General features: G+C 33.5%; 1 protein-coding gene across 5 annotated transcripts in view; it reads right to left on the bottom strand.

Moving 5' to 3' along the window:
* The window catches only part of SRPK2 (SRSF protein kinase 2), a 250,382-nt gene that overhangs the window by 161,893 nt on the left and 68,603 nt on the right, over window positions 1-19,886 (bottom strand). The window contains exon 3 of one of the 5 annotated variants that reach the window (XM_074193979.1): window positions 6,079-6,142. The exons of the other annotated variants lie outside the window; for them this stretch is intronic. Within the exon in view, the coding sequence (XP_074050080.1) occupies window positions 6,079-6,116 (38 nt within the window). The 5' untranslated portion in view covers window positions 6,117-6,142. The remainder of the gene's footprint in view (window positions 1-6,078; window positions 6,143-19,886) is intronic. 5 annotated transcript variants of the gene reach the window in all.

Here is a 19,886-nt window from a genome sequence, read left to right as displayed (position 1 = left end):
CTAAATCACTCGTAATGATAAACACAAAAGCAAATTAAAACAACTCTGAGGGAACATCTAATGCTATCATATTAACTAAAATGACAGAAAAGAAAAATGATAAATGCTGATGGAGATATAAAAAAATAGGCATGGGACAGGTAGGTGGTGAACCTGAGTTCAAATTCAGTCTTAAGACACTTAATAATTACCTGGCTGTGTGACTTTGGGCAAGTCACTTAACCACACTGCCTTGCAAAAACCAAAAATGAAAAAAGAAAAAGGAAAATAGGCACACTAATGTATTGTTAATGGTACATGAATTGGTTCCAGCATTCTGGAGGATTACTTGGAATTAAACCCAAAAGACATGAAATTTTGCATTCCCTTTGTTCCAGCAATACTACTACTATTATATTGTCATTACCACGAGGGGAAGAAAATAATTAAAGGATTCATATATGCATAAACATTTATAGTAGTTCTTTTTCTTATGATAAGGAAATGAAAACTGAGGGAATGTCTATCAATTGGGAAAGGGGAGAACAAGTTGTAGTATACGGTAGTGATGAAATACTATGAAGCTTTAAGAAATGGTGATGTGGATGATTTCAGAAAAACCTGGAAAACTTATGAACTGATACAAAATAAAGTGAGCAAAGCAAGAAAACACTGTATACAGTAATAGCAATAATGTAATAAGCAAGTGTGGAAAGATAACTATTCTAATAAATATCATGATTCATAAGACACTTGGGGACTCATAATGAAAAATATCCATCACCAGACAGAGGAACTGATGACTTCTGTGTGCAGATTGAAGCATATTTTTTCTCTTTATTTTTCTTGCCTTTTTTTCACAGTGTAACTCATGTGGAAATGTTTAGCATAATTTTATGTATATTATAATGGGTATCGATTTCTTGCTTTCTGAATGGATGGAGGGGTGGAGAAAGAAAATTTAAAACTCACAAAAATTCAAAAAAAATCTTCGTTGAATATTTTTTTTTGCAAGGCAATGGAGTTAAGTAGCTCGCCCAAGGCTACACAGCTAGGTAATTATTAAGTGTTTGAGGCCGGATTTGAACTCAGGGATTCCTGACTCCAGGACCGGTGCTCTATCCACCGTGCCACCTAGCCACCCCACAGCCCCCCTCCACCTAGCTGCCCTTGAATTTTTTTAAAGGAATATACTACTGGCGGAATTAGGAAGTGTTCAAAATATTAGAGAATACAATCTGTATTACACCAGAAAAGAGTAACTAAATTATTCATATATTTAAAGACTTGGACATATAAGCTAAAGAGATCAAAGATATGGGGTTAGCTAGGTGGCGTGGTGGATAGAGCACCGGCCCTGGAGTCAGGAGTACCTGAGTTCAAATCCGACCTCAGTCACTTAATAATTACCTAGCTGTGTGACCTTGGGTGAGCCACTTAACCCCATTTGCCTTGCAAAAAACTAAAAAAAAAAAAAAAAGAGAGATCAAAGATAAATACAATGGTCCTACATATATCAAAATAAGCATATTAGCAATTTGGGGGAAAGCAAGTAGATACCCATCAATTAAGAAATGGTAGAACTAATGAATCTAATGGTTCAGAAATTTAATATAATAAGAACTGCTTCAGAATAAAGTAATTAAGCAGAACCAAAAGAACAATATCCATACTAATCACAATTTTTAAAAATTATACATCGGATTTCAGACTAAGTACCTATTAATCTTGATTTATCATATAGTGTGAGCTATGGTTATAAGGATGTGAGTAATGATTACATGAGCTATATAAGTCCTCTTTTCTGTAATGAATTACTTTGGTTAATTTAAAAGTGTTTCTTTGCTACAAGGCAGAATTCTACTGGGAAGAAGGAGTAATTTGAAAGTAAAACTGTAGTATTAGTTTAAAATCAGAGAGGCATATGAAAGTATCAGACTAGATAAGGGAAAACTTAAAATAACAGAATTCAATAATCCAGTGTTCAATTACAAGAAAATATAATGTATTTAGGGAAGAACTCCCTTTTAAACAAATTTGGAAAACTGGCAGAAACTAAGCTCAAACCAACATCTGACACCATCTCAGAATATACTCTAATTAGATATATAGCCTAAATAATAAAAAATCCTAACATAAGAAAAATAGAAGTCATGTATCTTTCACAGGTATGAGAAAGATGAATATTCTTAATCAAACAAGAGTTAGAGGCAATTACTAAAGGCATAACAAATAACTGATCACATTAAACTGAAAACTTTTTACAAGCAAAAATGAGATATAGGAAATATTCAAATGGGAGGAAATATTTTTTTGAGGCAAAGAATTGTTAGGGGTAGCTAGGTGGCTGAGTTGATAAAGCACTGACCCTGGAGTCAAGAGGACCTGAGTTCAAATCAGCCTCAGACACTTAATACTTACTTAGCTATGTGACCTTGGACAAGTCACTTAACCCCATTACCTTGCAAAAACCAAAAAAGAAAAAAAAGAGTTGGTATCCAAGGTATATATCAACAATTAACAGATATATATAGAGATAGAGATAGAGATATAGACACATTTATATTTGCACACTCATACAAACATATGAGATCAAAAGTCATACTCAAAAGTTAAGTGTTCAAAAAATGCCCACAATTCTTGAAGAAGTGTAAGCTATTAAAAACCATAGGAAAACTGCACAAAATAACTAATTATAAGAAAAATTAAAGTCAAAATAATACTAACAACAGTACACTTCATTCCATGGAAATTGATAAAATTATAAAATAGGGGCAGAAGAGAAGAATTATAGGAAGATAAGCACGGTTGGCATAATGTAATCATTCTGGAAATCAACTTGCAATTATTCAAATCAAGTGACTAAAACATACATAACTCTTTGAAGCAGAATTGCACCATGAAGATAATGCCAAAAGGAGATGATTTATATTAAAATGGTACACACATATAAGTATATATGATTATGTATTGTATATACATATATAAAACATATTTATATGAAAACATTCTTGGTTATAGCAAATAAATGGAAACAAATTAGATGCCTATCAATTGGAAAATGATTAAACAAATAGTGATACATGAAAACAATGGACTATTACTGTGTTATAAGAAATGACAAATGTGATGAATACAGAGAAGCATGGAAAGATCCATTCATAATAATAGAGTCAAGTAAGTGCAGCCAAGAAAACAATATAAAAAATGACTAACAGAAAAAAAACAAAAAAAAATCAAGTGGCTGTTACAAAATTACTAATTAAGATAACATCAACAAAGACACTCCAACTACACCTCTTTTCAGAAAGGAGAGGTCCATAATTTTTCAGACTTTTTAGATATATTAACCAGTTCTGTTATATTTGTTATTTTCTTTTTTGACTTTAAAAATATCTTATTATATCAGGTAGTTGATCTGGGAGCAGAAGAGGATGAGATATTAAGGGGAAATTTTGGCAATGCAAAAAAATCAAAAAAAATCAAATTTTAAAACTCACCAATCGTTCTTTTAAAAAATAATGAGAAAATTTTCTTATCTAATTAATTCTCAGTCACAACTAATATAGTTTTGTCTACTTTCCTCAATACTATCAATCTAAGTAAGTAAAAATTCATGATGCAAAACTCTTTAGGTTCATAATATAGAAACTTTCAGATTTTATATAGATATTATAATGTTTGAGGTTACTGATCTCTTCATTTCATTCCCTGAAATAATTAAGGATTAACCTTTCCTCAGAGGAAACAATACCGATAGTATAAAATAATTTCTGGTCTCTTCAGAGTCACCACTATGGCTGTAATCTTCAAAAACTCAAGGCTGTCCAATGCTAATGTAAATTCCAACTGTAACTAACTTTAAGAATAACATTTTATCTCTGAAACATAGTCAACTTGGAAAACAATAATATTAAAGCAAAGCTATCAATTCAAAATTTTGTATCGTCTTAAAGGATAGAGAAACAGGTAATACATTTATGAAATTTTTTTATAGATGTCCACACAGAAATAGTTTAAACTATTAAATTCGTGAGCATAATATAACAAGAAGTTCAAGTCCCCTAAATTTCCTTCTTTTTACATAAAGTCAAGTACTTAAAATTCTCTTGATTTTTTTCTAAATTTCCTTTTCTCATGCTTGTTTTCCCTCACTTTTTCCTCATGCTTGAAAAGTTATCTAAAAAAAAAAAAGATCTGATCACAAAATGATGTTTAATATGGTATCTGGACCAAAGACAACTATTTTCAAATTGCAAACCTAATAAGTCAACTTCAGTAGAAGTATTTATTATATACTGTACTCTTGTCCAACTACTTAAAAAAGGAAAATGATACGCCAAGTTATTATATATATATATATATATATATATATATACACATATATACATATATATGTGTATTCTGTGCTTAATTTCTAAACTTGATCATAACCATATGCTTTCTTGCTTTCCCCAATATTACAATAAGGTACTGGGCAGTAATATGAACTAGACAGTTAATAAATTTTTTGAATACTTTCTTTTTCTATAGAAATATTTCAACCATTCCTAATTTCTCTCTCAATGGCATTAATTCAATATTCAACAAGTTTCTTTAAAAAATTCATGTTTCTCCAAAAGGTTAATATATTAACTGTTATCATTATCAACCAATTCTGAACCTTGTTCCTATAATCCAACACTCTAATAATACTTGGCACCTGTCTTACTCACTACTAAATCTCTTTCCACCTCCAATCCTCATATTCTCTTATCACCACCATTTTACCAGCATAGTCATAGGTCATGAGACTGTTTTTCTTCAGAAAACAGAATGTTTACTATCTTATGGCTAGCCAGAGAAGTACAAGAAACAAACCTTTTGATATTGTTATTATAGAAAAAATCATGTCAAACTCTAATCATCAGAAAAGGGAAACAAAATTCCTACCATTTTCTCTACTTAGCTATGTTTTTTAATCCCATAAGAAATTTATGCAGTGTCTCGGTATAAGGACAAATATGCATCTCCTCCTTCTACTAGTTAATTCATTTAAAATAATCATTTTGTCTAAAACTACTCTTTATATACTATTTCATTAAATTAAATTCCCTTTATGAAAACATTACATCCTCAAGCATTTTTGTCTAAAGCATTTTATTGTTCTTAATTTTAAATTAAACTACCTATGTTTCTGCAGTTTAAAAAAATGCAAAAATATAAAATTCACTGTCCAAAAAAAGCTTGCTATTCAATTGTAAAATATCACTATTCAGTATGAATTAAATAAATATGAAAAAGGAAAACAATATAACTTCTTTAATATTCTGAATACTTAATATTGTTTAGTATACACAGTAAATCCATGTTATTTATTATACCAAGATAATTACTATTACTTTACTTCAATTTCAAAATAAAAATTTCTTGGTTCTACTTCATGTAACAAAATACTAAGAAAACATAAAATATCTATTTTAAATTATTATCATTTGATTGACAGGTGAAATAATTGCTTTAAAAATACTTCTGAGTCATTTTGTCCTTACCTGCAGGCATGAACCATTACCGCATGCAGTGACTGTTCCATTTCCTAGCACAGACTTGAAGAAGCATCATATCTATCTCACAGAATGTGACTAATCTGTGGGTTTGCAATTCCTAAGCTATTTACAAAGGGCACTCCCTTTCCATATAACAACATGTTTAGCACAATAAAAAATTCAATTTTTTCAACCTAGATTTATAAATAACCTTAATAATTGTGTACCAGTCCCCTAAAAACAAAAGAAAAAAACAATCATTGGCAATTTTCAGAAGAAACCAAAGGATTCTTTATTGTTAAAAAAAAAATCTTTTTAAGGTTTCAACGACTGCTATATATAAACCATCAGTATGCCCCATAGTGATTTGCATGCTGCAGCTGATTAGATTTCACTATCTGAAAAAATATATACAAAAAATCCTCAGCAAATAAAGCTTAACCAATATAAATAAAGCACAAAACCCAGCATACAATAAAATACATTCTATCAAACTTGACAAGAAAAAAATGTAGTGGCTTGCTTCTTAGCAGTGCTACACCATTAATTGTTCATGCAAGAGATGTAGCTGTACCTTTCTGAAGAGGACGACTTCTCAGAGTTAACTGACATCAGCAGCTCAATCTTCTGCTTGATTTCTGGAAAAATCAGAAAATATTCACAACCAAGATTGCCTGCCCTTGCTATCCAAAGTCTTTTATCAAGAGATTTTTCTTCTCTAATCCCTTTTGTTCAGAATGAGGCCACAAGATTCGCAGTACTTCTGTAAAGACTGTGATTCAATGGTGCTATAAAGGAAAAAAGCTCCAGAGGCATCAGGCCTTGCTAAACTATGCACATGACTGTTTATGAAAGCAGGAAGTACCACTTCTTTTAAGCAGAGGGGTGTTTTTTTCTTTTAAGGTTGAACTGACATAAATTTACAAGACAATTCCGGTTTCTGTAAATTTAAGTTCAAAGGACAAATTGTAAATTATGCAAAGACTAAGACTAAATAGCTCCCAGAGACAAAGTAATTAAGTTCCAGACAGGAACAGTCATATATTCAACCCTAAGCAGCCTCCATTTCACAAGACCTGAAAAATATGGCTCTGTGATCATTTTTGTTGCTTAAGAATAAAATATTAAATCTATTTCAATTTATAGATTAAAAAATGAAAAGGTGAACAAGGATTACGGTTCCCTGTTTGTCCACAATAAAAATAAGTACAGTGTAACATTTTCAAATATACCAGTTGAATGATTTCTTATCTTATACCTTATAGAGTGCTAACCCCTCCTCTTGGCTCAATACAGTGCCAGGGAACAGGAAGTCCAAGTAAATGAGCTGATATACATTATACTTTGCCTTTTAGGAAGAGACTAACAATACCATCCAGAAGGGAAATATAAATGTTAGTTTAATTTTATTTAAAAATAATTCCTGATCCTGAATTAGGGAAACGTAAGTAGAGAACATGAAAAGTAAAAAAAAAAAAAAAAAAAAAAAAAGAGGAAGAAAAACAAAAAAATCTAGTGTTTTTCAAGAAATTGTGTATACATATATATGCAATTATTTTTTCTATATAAGGCATATCAATCAGCATAGATATAGATATGTATCCATTTTTCTATTTATTTTTCTATATATAATTACACTGTATCTATTAATATAGAGAAAAATAAATACATGTATAAATGAACAGAGAAAAAAGTAAGAGAAAATAAATAGATTGCATATATATACTTGGATTCAGTGAATAATTATGTTATATATTATGTATTCAATTTTAATATGCATTATACATGTATAACTATAGCTCTGGGGTTTTTTTTGGGGGGGGGGCACATGCTATGAAACTGCCTAAACTCTCAGGGCTCCAGGCAACTCTCTAAGTACATGAACAATTTTCTTCTGAAAAATCATTCAAAGTGTATTTTCATAATACAAAGATCACAAACTAACATTCAACAGAATTTTATTCAATAATTTTAAAACTTCAAAGAAGAGCTCTTTTTTTAAAAGCAAGGATAAGAGGAAGATTTGAAGAAGGGGAATTTTTAGAAACAAACAATCCCTGCAAAATAAATCTTAAAATTTTCAAAGATATATGAATCTGGACTCATACTCTCCTAAAAGATACAGAGGGAATGAGGAAGTAATGAAAATAATTACAGAATTGCTCTCCTATGTGTGTTAAAATTCGGGAGTATAAATTTAAACAGCTATTTTTGCACTATTTTTTTTTCATAAAACGGGTGGAAACAGAGTCCGCAAGATGGCACAGTAGATAGAGGACAGGCTAAGGAGTCAGGAAGACCTAAGTTAAAATCTGACCTAAGACACTTAATAATTAACTAGCTGTGTGGAGGCTAGGTGGTGGCTAGGTGGCTCAGTGGACAAAGCACCGGCCTTGGAGTCAGGAGTACCTGGGTTCAAATCCAGTCTCAGACACTTAATAATTACCTAGCTGTGTGGCCTTGGGCAAGCCACTTAACCCCATTTGCCTTACAAAAACCTAAAAAATAAATTAAGTAGCTGTGTGACCTTAGGTAAGTCACTTAATCCCACTGCCTTGCAAAAATAAAAAAAAAGGTCATAAAACACCAGAATTTCCTTTCACTTTTAAGATTTGATAACTAACTATAACTTCAAAAAACAAAAAGTCAAACATTTCTTAAAAGTTTAGCATTTTTCAATTCAGAAAAAGGCAAAAAGTTTAAAATAATTTGCTATATGAAAATGTTTATATCTATAAAACAAATATAACTGCTATCATCAGGAAAATTCCTAAGCTGCTGGATAGGGACAGGGGGTTAATGGCTATGTGTACATTAGTTCACAAGGAGGGACATATTCTAGTCCCTTACTAAAGGACAAGCATAATCAGTAGACCCCTTGGTTGGATCCTCAAGTATCCTCTATAACCCAGTGCACTGTCAAAGCTGTTTGGCCATTGAGCCCCTAAAGCTTTACAGGTTATCTTTCTTTTTTTTTTAAGTTTTTTTTTGCAAGGCAATGGGGTTAAGTGATTTGTCCAAGACCACACAACTAGGTAATTATTAAATGTCTGATGCCGAATTTGAACTCAAGTCCTCCTGACTCAAAGGCCTGTGCTTTTATCCACTGTGCCACCTAGCTACCCCTACAAGTTATCTTTCCATATGGCCTCTTGGACTTCAAAAGCTTTTCTTCATCCCCACTCCAGCCCCTAATATCAACCCAGCCCAAAAATCTCTTAGCAATGCTAATTGTACTCACTAGAGAGCAATAATATGTACTTGCCTAGGCAAAACTGAGACAACACCTCAAATCACCGGTTGTCCCTTCTGTTTTGTATTTCTTTCCTTTGAGCCCAGGTTATGAGAAATCTTGAGGTTGTGCTTCTCTGTCTTCTGTCAATTATTGCTAAATTCAATAAGTGCAGAAGACTAATTGCCCAGCTAACATTCAGGGACAATTCTTAGAAGGGGTACCACTGCTAAGAAGATTCAGCAGCTAAAGTCTAAAGAATCATGCCTGGATAGGCAGAAGATCTAGACGTTGGAACTTTTTTAATAAGACAGATCTGAAATACAGCTCTACCTTATATCCCCTACAAAGTATAATAGGAGTGATGGGATACTGTTTCGCGTTTTAATTATTTGTCAATCTAATTATTTGTGCTTCCCAGTCTTTCATTGAGTATTTCTTTTGGGGATAAGAGGAAATTAAAATATCTTTCCTATATTTAATATGTAGATACTTTAAGTACCTTCTCTAGAAGAGACCCTATTAATTCCTTTATGAGGAGACACTAGACATAAGCCAGACTTAACTTTTATTTAAGAGGTTTTTTTTCTTGAATTTGGGGGATAGAATGTCCACAAAGTGTGAGAAAAAAATCTGCTACCCTTTCTTTGGTGCCAGGCTCCCATAGGAGCAATACATTTACCTGAGCCCCAAGCCAGAACCCTTTTGTAAGAAAGGAACATCCTATGGGTAACCTATAACACAGAATAAGAAAGTCAATGCTAGATTCTAGGCTTGCCTCCAAAACACAGCTTTGTGATTCTGACACTACATTTTTTAATGTTCCAGACAATTCTCTAAGATTATAAATTGTAGAACAGTTTTAGTTCTGTACTGGTAGAGGAAATTTCCTTAACTCAGGCTAGCTCCCTGCAACAATGAAACTACAGGTCCATATCCTCCCTAATCCTGACTCAAGAATGTAAATTATAAGTCTATAGAAAAAAAAATTAAATGACATATACATACTATAATTTTCAACAACCTTATAAATACTAGAAAGAAATGCTTTCACCTTGAATTCATGATACCCAACTAGGCGTATAATCATAACTGTACCTTGGCAACATGAACACTGTACATTGGGAAACTAAACACCAACAAGGACCTCAAGTATACAGGAAAAATCCAATTAACACAGCATGTGACTGAGTGGTGCTCCACTGGTATATGATATTTTCATTATGGTATCCTTCCAAAGAAAATGGAGTACCCAGGAGTCGCCATAAATAATATAGGTTAATCATTTTTACCTCTTCATATCCTTTGTAGCCACTGCTATAACCTGCTCCATTTTTAGCAATTTATATTTTTGTCCTAGTTTATTTCTTTTTTCTATTTCTTAATAGTTTTTTTGAATTTTACAATTTTTTCCCCAATCTCGCTTCCCTCCCCCCACCCCACCCCCCACAGAAGGGAGGCTAATAGTCTTTACATTGCTTCCATGCTATACATTGATCAAAATTAAATGTGTTGGGAGAAATCATATCCTTAAAGAAAAAAATAAAATAAAAGAGATAGTAAAATTACATACTAAGATACCTTTTTTTTAAAATTAAAGATTGGTCTTTGATCTTTGTTCAAACTCCATAATTCCCTCTCTTTGGATACTGATGGTATTCTCCATCACAGATACCTCAAAATTGTCCCTGATTTTTGCACTTATATAATAAGCAAGTCCATTTAGATTGATATCAACCCCATGATGCTGTTAGGGTGTACAACTTTCTTCTAGTTCTGCTCATCTTGCTCAGTATCAGTTCATGCAAATCATTCCAGGCTTCTCCGAGTTCCCATCCTTCCTGGTTTCTAATAGACCTAGTTCATTTCTTTAGTGAAGCATGCATATAATTGTATAATCATGCATTTTTTTTAAAGCTAAAGGAAAAGACCTAAGTGATTTCCTAGAGGCAAGACCTGGCAGTCTTGGAGTTTGAGAGAAACCTAAAAGTTTATTTGCCCCACCCTCTTTAACAAGTAAAATAATTAACCCCAATCAGTTAACAATGGGCCCTTATTAAGCCACACTGGGGAAATGATAACAAAAACAAAACAATTCCTATCCTTAGGGAGTTTATATTCTATGATGGGAAATGTACACATAACTAAATATAAAGGATAAATAAATAGTAAGTAAATGAGAGAGAATACATTAGAATTAAAAAGGGCAGGGAAGGGGTGGCTAGGTGGCATAGTGGATAAAGCACCTGCCTTGGAGTCAGGAGTACCAGGGTTCAAATCCGGTCTCAAGCACTTAATGATTACCTAGCTGTGTGGCCTTGGGCAAGCCACTTAATGCAGCCACTTAACCCCATTTGCCTTGCAAAAACCTAAAAAAGGGGGGGGGGGCAGGGAAAGACTTCATGTAAAAGATGGGATTTTAGTAGGATTTTAAATAAAGCTAAATATACCAATAGGCAGAAATGAATAAGGAGAGCATACCAGGTATGAGAGACAGAGAAAATGCCCAGAGTCCAGACATAGAATATCTTATTCATGGTAGAGGACAGAAACATGTTCACTGGATTGAAGAGTGGAGGGACAGTACGCAGACTTTGCTCTGAATCAGATCACTCTGGAAGCAAAGAAAGTTTGCGAGACTATCCCTGAGATACCAGAATAACAAGAAGCACAGATACAGTAACTAGCATCAAATCCAGAAGAATGAGCAAATTAAAAAAAAAAAAAAGAATTCCCCTACTAAAAAAAAGTTATCATGGTGACTAGGATGCTCAAGATCCAAATTCAAAAGACAATGACTCCAAAAAAAAAATTATTAGCAAAGCCTCAAAAGAAAATATAGCTTTGGCACAAATTCAGCTACAATTCCTATAAAGGATAAACAAAGATTTCTAAATCATTTTATAGATAGAATGAGAACACAAAGAAAAATGAAAAGAAATGCATCGTGGAAGAAAGAATTGGAAATAAGTGTATGAAAGATCCAAAATCTTGACTAAACAACAAATTCCTTGAAAATTAAAAATGGATCAAAAAGATTACCTTTCACAGCAAGAAAGATTAAAACAAAGAATGGCAGAGAGAGGGAGAGAGAGAGAGAGAGAGAGACAGACAGAGACAGAGACAGAGACTGAAAACTGGTGACAGGAATGTTCAAGAGAAACACAAAAGATAATTCTATAACATCTACAAGCAAAGTCTCAAAAAAATTATAACGATCATAAGTTCAACTAGAATTTCTGGGAAAATGATTTTATAATTATTTTTAAATGGAAAAGATCTATGAAATAAAAAAATTTAAAAAAGGGAATGAAGGATTTGACACAAGAGATCCAATACCTTGCCTAAACAACAAACTGTTTGAAAATTAAAATGGACAAAATGGAAGCCAATTACTTTATGATGCAACAAGAAATATTAAAACAAAGTCAAAGGCAGAAGGAAAAAAAACAAGAAAATATCTCATATCAAATACATCTGACCTGGAAAACAAATCAAGGAGAAGAAATTTATGAATCACTGGACTAGCCAAATGTCACAACCTAAAAAAGAAGTTCTAGTATAATACTTTGAAAAATCTCAAAACTGCCTGCAAAGCAAAAATAGGAAGAATCCAAGATCACCTCCTATAGAAACCCTAAAATAAAAACTACCAGAAACATCAAAGTCAAAAATCAGAGCTTCCAGGTAAAAGAAAAAAATCCAAACCTCCAAAAAGAAAGGATTCAAGTATCAAAGAGCTGCAGTTAGAATTACACATAATTTAGCAGTCACATAAAGGAGCAGAGAACTTGGAATATGATATTCCAGGAAGCAAATGATATGAATATATTACAGTCAAGATTAAATTACCCAGAAAAGCTGTATATCAAACTACAAGGAGAAAAACAGACCTTTAATGAAACTGAAAACTTCCAAGAATTCTTGATGAAAAGACCAGAGCTGAGGAGAACTTTTGAAGTTCAAATATATGAGTGAAGAGACACATAAAAAAGGTAAATATAAGTGAATAATGATAACAGACTAAACAGAAATAAACAGCTTACATTCAAATATAAGGAGATGACATTTGACTCCCCTCAGCTGTCAAAATCAGGGTTCATAGAAGGAACTCAATCAGGTTTGGGTATGTTTTTTTTATATATACATGATCTTATGAAGACAAAAAGAGATAAAAATAGAGATGGAAAGAGACTCAGGGATGGGGAGAAGGAAAAAGGAAGATTATAGAAAACTATCTCACATGATCAGGGCACACAAATAAATATCTATACAAACAAGAGTGATGAATAAACACACCACAGAGTTGTATACAGAAATTTATTCCACTCAACAGGCAAACAGAAGGAGAAATAAAGAAGGAAGAAGGGTGAATTAGGAGGGTAGATTAAGGGAGGGATTAATCCTAAACAAAACAAAACACTAAGGATAAACAAAAATACAGCTTTTATTGAAGAAATAAAAGAATGAGAATCTGAGAAATGTCCATAAAATTAGGGAATGGGTAAACAATTATGGTATATAAATATGATGGAATACTGAATTAAACTCTTATCAATATAATAGACCATAGAGGAATAATGAATAAACTCGCTACTTACTAATCTCCTGATATAGGAAAGCTGAAGGAATCAGGAATAAAGAATGAAATGAATATTTTGGGGGTCACAGTCAATGCAGAGATCTGTTTTGATTAACTATATATGTGTGAATGGGTTTGGTTTGTCAATGGGTTTGGTTTATCTTATGTTAACAATTGGGGAAGAGGTTAGGGGATAAGGAATCAAATCTTCACTGATTTACAATGAATAAATTTTCTTAATTTTGAATTTTACGGGGGGAAATAGAGGAATAAGAACAGTATCACATTATAAAACTGTGAAAATCAGTAGAGGAAAAAATATATTTACAAGAAAGCTTGGCATTGAAAACTGCTTTACAACCTAGTTCAACCTTATTAAACTTATTACAATTAATAACATAAATAATAAGTAACATTTATATAGCATTTTATCATTTGCAAAGCAATTAACATTATTTTATTTAATTTTATTATATATATATTACTCTTCTTCACACGTTCTTTAATTCATCCAAACTTATTTTTCTGCTGTTCTTCACACATAATCCATCTCCCATCTCAGGGCAGCCTATTAAAAAGACAAACCCTAAAACTAGTACACATCATTATCTGTGCTATCTTGAATTATGCCTCAAAACTAAATAGCAAGACAGCAATCTAGACTGTTTTTTGCAAAATTAGAAAGTACATTTAATGACATCAAGCTTAGGTCTCAAATAAAGACCTATCCTTTTAACATCGATAAGCTATATCCCCACAAAACAATGAATATCACTGTCTTTGGAGAAATAAAGTTGCAGTTCACTAAAAGCATAAGTAAGGTAAAACACATTACCAATGAACAACCTCAGAAAAGCAACTACATTAAGACTATCATAAATACATAAAAACAGAAAACTAAATTAAGCCAATGTAGAAAGAGAAAAGGAAAGTTATGAACAGCACAACTCTTCCAACAGTATTCACATAATATCAATAAAGATGAAGATACTAACAATGATGACAAAAATAGAATTTATAGAGCTCTTTTAAGCTTTGTAGAGAACTATACATATGTTATTACCATGCCCATTTTAGAGATAAGGAAAATGAAGCTGAGGGGGGATTAAATGACTTCCCAGAATTATACAGCAAATGTCACAAATATAAAGGAAAATTCTCGGCATGCTGAGCAACCCTCCCTAATTTCCCCTCCCCACTCCAACCCCCCAGGCCCTATGAAAGATTCAAAAAAGGAAATAGATAAGCCTTTTCCAGGACAAGGTTATAATCTGAAACACTGGAGAAAACACAATGATGAAATCAAAACTCTACCAGGATTATTAAAAATCAAACATAAAACTACATAAATTTCTAATAAGATACACACATACATACATACACACACAAACACACACACACACACACACACACACACACACACACACACACACCCCAAAATGGCCAGAAACATGAAAGACAATTCTCGGAACTAATGACACAAAATATCAATAAGCAACTGTAAAATTATTAAGATGTCCTAATAATTAGAAAAATGTAATTTCAAAACCTGACTTATCACATGACATCCATTAAATACCAAAGGTAGCTGCAATAAAGGTATAGCACTGGTATAGCATATTGAAAAGAAGACTAGTTTCAAAGTCAGAAATGTCATCAGGAAAAGCTAACAAGTCACTTAAACTCTCAATGGTCCAGGCAATCTCTAGAGTCCTAAGCATCTTGCAATCCTGGAGATTGCCATCTGAACATCAGTATAGTTCCAACAATTTTAAAGTGATGGGGAAAAAAAAGAAATGAGATAGTGGGGAGGGGGGAGGGGGAAAAGAAGAGGGGAGGAGGTAGACAATGAAGTTAAAAAAATAGAAGTGGCCACCTTCTTTTGCACTTTTTTTCATTAAATCCCTGGAAATTCTTGGTTTTTTATTTCTCCATATAAATTTACCTACAATTTTTCTAACTCATTAAAGAATTTTTTTGGAATTTTGATTGGTAGGGCACTAAACAGATAATTTAGGTTTGATAGAATTGTCATTTTTATTATATTAACTCGGCCAATCCATGAGCAGTTGATATTTGCCCAGTTATTTAAATCTGATTTTATTTGTGTGAGAAGTGTTTTGTAATTGTTTTCAAAAAGTTTTTGAGTGGGGTGAAGCCAAGATGGCAGCATGAACGCAGCATTTCCCAGGAACTCCTTCCCCCCAAATCTCCAAAAGGTTATGACTCTAGCCAAAATTTAGAGGGACAGAACCCACAGAAAGACTGAGTGATACATTTTCATAGTCCAAGATAACTTGGAGGTTCCATGGAAAAGGTGTGTCTCACCAGGACTGGGAGTTGGGAAAAGCCTGGTCCCAACACAGCCCTGGAACAGCTTGAAGGGGCAGGGAGAGAATTCTGCTACACCAGAATGAGTGTGGAGTGAGGAGAACCAGCCATAGAATCTGCAGCGAGAATCTGGAGAAACCAGCCTGCACCCCCTCCAAAAGCAAAGCCAACAGATGATAAGTGGGTCAGGGAAGGCTGGAGAGATTTCTCTGCTCTCCCTCGGATTAGGACTCTGCTGCTAACCCAAACTCAGATATAGGTTGCAGTTTGGACTTCTATACTGAGTAGCCAGGTTAAGACCCCCTCCTTAAAGCTGCAGGACAGAGAAAAGTGGGGGGGGGGGGTCATCTACATATCAAAGCACATGCAAGAGAGCATAAGACCTTGGAGGAATAAAGGTCCCAGTGGGGTGTCCCCCCCCAAAAAAAAATCCCAAAGCCTTGGAAGTGCTGTAAATTAGTCTTGGGCTAAGAAAATGAGTAAACAACAGAAAAAGAAGAATCTGACCATAGAGAATTACTTAAGTACCATGGAAGATCAAAATACAAACTCAGATGATGACAAAATTGAAGCTTCAGTATCCAAAACCTCCAAGAGACATGGAAAAATGGGCTCAGACGATGGATGAGCTCAAAAAAGACTTTGAAAAGCAATTAAGGGAGGTAGAGGAAAAATTGGGAGGAGAAATGAGAGTGATGCAGAAAAATCATGAAAGCCAAATCACAGCTTAGTGGAATACCAAAAAATACTGAAGAAAATACCAAGTTTAGGCCTAAAGGAAAAAGCAAAATAAAAGGCAAATGAAAAGAATGCCTTAAAAAGCAGAATTGGCCAGGTGGAAAAGGAGATAAAAAAGCTCTCTGAAGAAAATAACTCCTTCAAATACAGAATGGAACTAAAGGAAGCTGATAACTTTACAAGAAAACAGGAAGAAATAAAACTCTTCCAAAAGTCAAAACTTAGAAGAAAATGTGAAATATTTTGTCGAAAAACAAAGGACCTTGAAAACAGATTCAGAAGAAATAATTTAAAAATTACTAGACTATCTCAAAGCCACAATCAGGAAAAGAGCATAGACTTCATTTTTCAAGAAATAAAATGGCAAAATTGCCCTGAGATCCTAGAAGCAGAGGGTAAAATAGAAATTGAGGGAATTTACCAGTCATCTCCTGAAAGAGATCCCAAAAGAAAAACTTGCAGGAATATTATAGCCAAATTCCAAAACTCCCAAATCAAAGAGAAAATTCTAAAAGCTACCAGAAACAAACAATTCAACTACCGAGGCTCCATAGTCAGGATTACACAGGATCTGGCGGCATCTACATTAAGTGCTCGTAGGGATTGGAATATGATATTCCGGAAGGCAAAAGATGTTGGTGTATAACCAAGAATCAACTACCCAGCAAAACTGAACATCCTCTTCCAGGGGAAAAGATGTACTTTTAATGAAACAGGGGACTTGCAAACTTTCCTAATGAAACAACCAGAAGTGAACAGAAAGTTTGATCTCCAAGTACAGGACTCTGATGAAGCATAGAGGGAGTGGAAGAGAGGGACTAACTATGAGGAACTTAATGATATTGAACTGTTTGTATTCCTGCATGGGAAGAAGATATTGATAACTCATATGAACTTTCTCATTTATAAGAGTCAGTTAGAAGGAGCATATATAGACAGGACATAGGAAGGAGCAGAATATAATGGTATAGTTATAGTAAAAAGATGGAGTCATTGGGTGATAAAAGAAAGTACTGGGAGGAAGGGAAAGGAGATAAAGAAGAAGATAAGAAATTTCACATAAGAGTCAAAAAAAAGCTTTTTCAATGGAGTGGAAAGGGGGAAGGCGAGGGGGAATGAGTGAGCCTTCATTCTCATCAGAAATGGCTCAGACAGGAAATAACATCCACACTTAATAGGGTGAGGAAATCTATCTTACCCCAGAGAAAAATGAGAAGAAAGGGATGAGATAAGGGGGAATCGGGGGAGGGAAGGGAGAAATAGGTGACAGAAGAAAGGGAAGATCGAGGGAGAGGGTACTCAGATACACCACACTTTTGGACAAGGCCAGGATGAAAGGAGAGAGAGAATAAAATAAATGAGAGTGGGGGAAGAATAGAGTAGAGGGAAATACAGCTAGTAATAGCAACTGTGGGAAAAATATTGAAGCAACTTCTCTGCTGGACTTATGATAAAGAAAGCACCTCACCCCAGAGACAGAGCCATTGGAATCTGAACACAGACTGAAGTACATTTTACTTCTCTCTCTCTCTCAGTATTCTTGAGGTTTCTCACTTTCTTGAGGGGAGGGGGGGATGTTTACTCTTATAATAAAATTATTATAATAACAGTAATAACAGATTAAAGCTCACTTGAAAAAAAAAAAGAAACCAGAAGGGATAGAAATTCAGGGAAGCCTGGCTTGGAAGGATTTACACGAACTGATGCTGAGCGCGATGGGCAGAACCAGAAAAATATTGTACACCCTAACAGTAACATGGGGTCAATGACCAACCTTAATGGACTTGCTCCTTCCACCAATACAACAATCAGGGATAATATGGAGGTATCTACGATGGAGAATACCATCTGGATCCAGAGAAAGAATCTTGAAGTTTGAAAAAAAAAGACCAAAGACAGTTACCATTAATTTGAGGGGAGGGGAACCCATTATCTTACTATATAATTCTGCTATCTATTATACTTTATTTTTCTTCCTTAAGGATATGATTTCTCTCTTATCACATTCAACTAAGATCAGTGTATACCATGGAAACATTGTGAAGACTAACAAACTAACTTCTGTGGGGAGGAGGAGAGGGAAGGAAGATTGGAGGGAAATTGTAAAACTCAAAATAAATAAATTTTTTTTAAAAAATAGAGAAAAAAGTTTTTGAGTCTGCCTTGGCAGATAGACTCCCAGGTATTTTTTATTATCTGAGCTTACTTTGAATGGGATTTCTCTTTCTAACTATTTCTGCTGTATCTTGCTAGTCATATATAGAAATGCCGTGGATTTATGAGGGTTTATTTTATATCCTACAACTTTGATAAAATTGCTAATTATTTCTAGTAGTTTTTTAGATGATTTTTTGTGATTCTCTAGATATACCATCATGTCATCTGCAAAGAGTGAGAGTTTTATCTCTTCCTTCTCAATTCTAATTCCTTCAATTTCTTTTTCTTTTCTTATTGCTGAGGCTAATATTTCTAATATGATATTGAATAGTAGTGGGGATAATGGGCACCCTTGTTTTACCCCTGATCTTACTGGTAATGCCTCTAGGCTATCCCCATTGTATATATTGCTTGTTGATGGTTTCAGATAGATACTGCTTATTATTCTAAGGAACAGTCCATTTATTCCTACATTCTCTAGCATTTTTAGGAGGAATGGGTGCTGTATTTTGTCATAAGCTTTTTCAGCATCTATTGATATAATCATATGATTTCTGATAGCACAATTATTTATATCAATAATAAACCTAACAGTTTTTCAACCCTGCATTCCTCAGATAAATCCTACTTGGTCACAGTATATTATCCTAATGATGACTTATAATCATTACAATAAGATTTTATTTAAGATTTTTTGCATCTATATTCATCAGGGAGATAGGTCTATAATTTTCTTTCTCTGTTTTAACTCTTCCTGGATTTAATGGGAAAAAAGTACAAAAGAAGGTGGCTTAGCCTTACCAGATCTAAAATTATATTAAAAAGTATCAGTCACCAAAACTGTCTGGTATTGGCTAAGAAATAGAGTAGTGGATCAGTGGAATAGACTAGATGCAATAGCAGGAAATGATTATAGTAATCTGCTGCTTGATAAACCAAAGAGTCCAGCTATTGGGCTAAAAACTCTCTCTTCAATAAAAACTGCAGGGAAAATTGTAAGTTGGTATGGAAGAAACTTAGATTAGCCCAAAACCTCACATCCTATACCAAGATAAGATCAAAATAAAGGATTTAGGCATAAAAAAATATTATAAGCAAACTTGAGGATCAAGGAGTAGTTTACCTATCAGATCTATGAAAAGGGAAGCAGTTTATGACCAAGGAAAAAATGGAGAACATGATTAAAAAAAAAACTAGATAATTTTGATTACATTAAATTAAAAAGGTTTTGCACAGAAAAAAATCACTGTAACCAACATCAAAAGAAATGTAGTAAATTGGTAAACAATTTTTGGAACTAATATTTCTGCAAAAGGAATCAATTCTAAAATATACAAAGAAC

Source organism: Macrotis lagotis, chromosome 7 (assembly GCF_037893015.1).
Source record: "Macrotis lagotis isolate mMagLag1 chromosome 7, bilby.v1.9.chrom.fasta, whole genome shotgun sequence".
Lineage (NCBI taxonomy): Eukaryota > Metazoa > Chordata > Mammalia > Peramelemorphia > Peramelidae > Macrotis > Macrotis lagotis.
The sequence above is the reverse complement of the archived record's forward strand: the minus strand, read 5'-3'. Positions and strand labels throughout refer to the sequence as shown.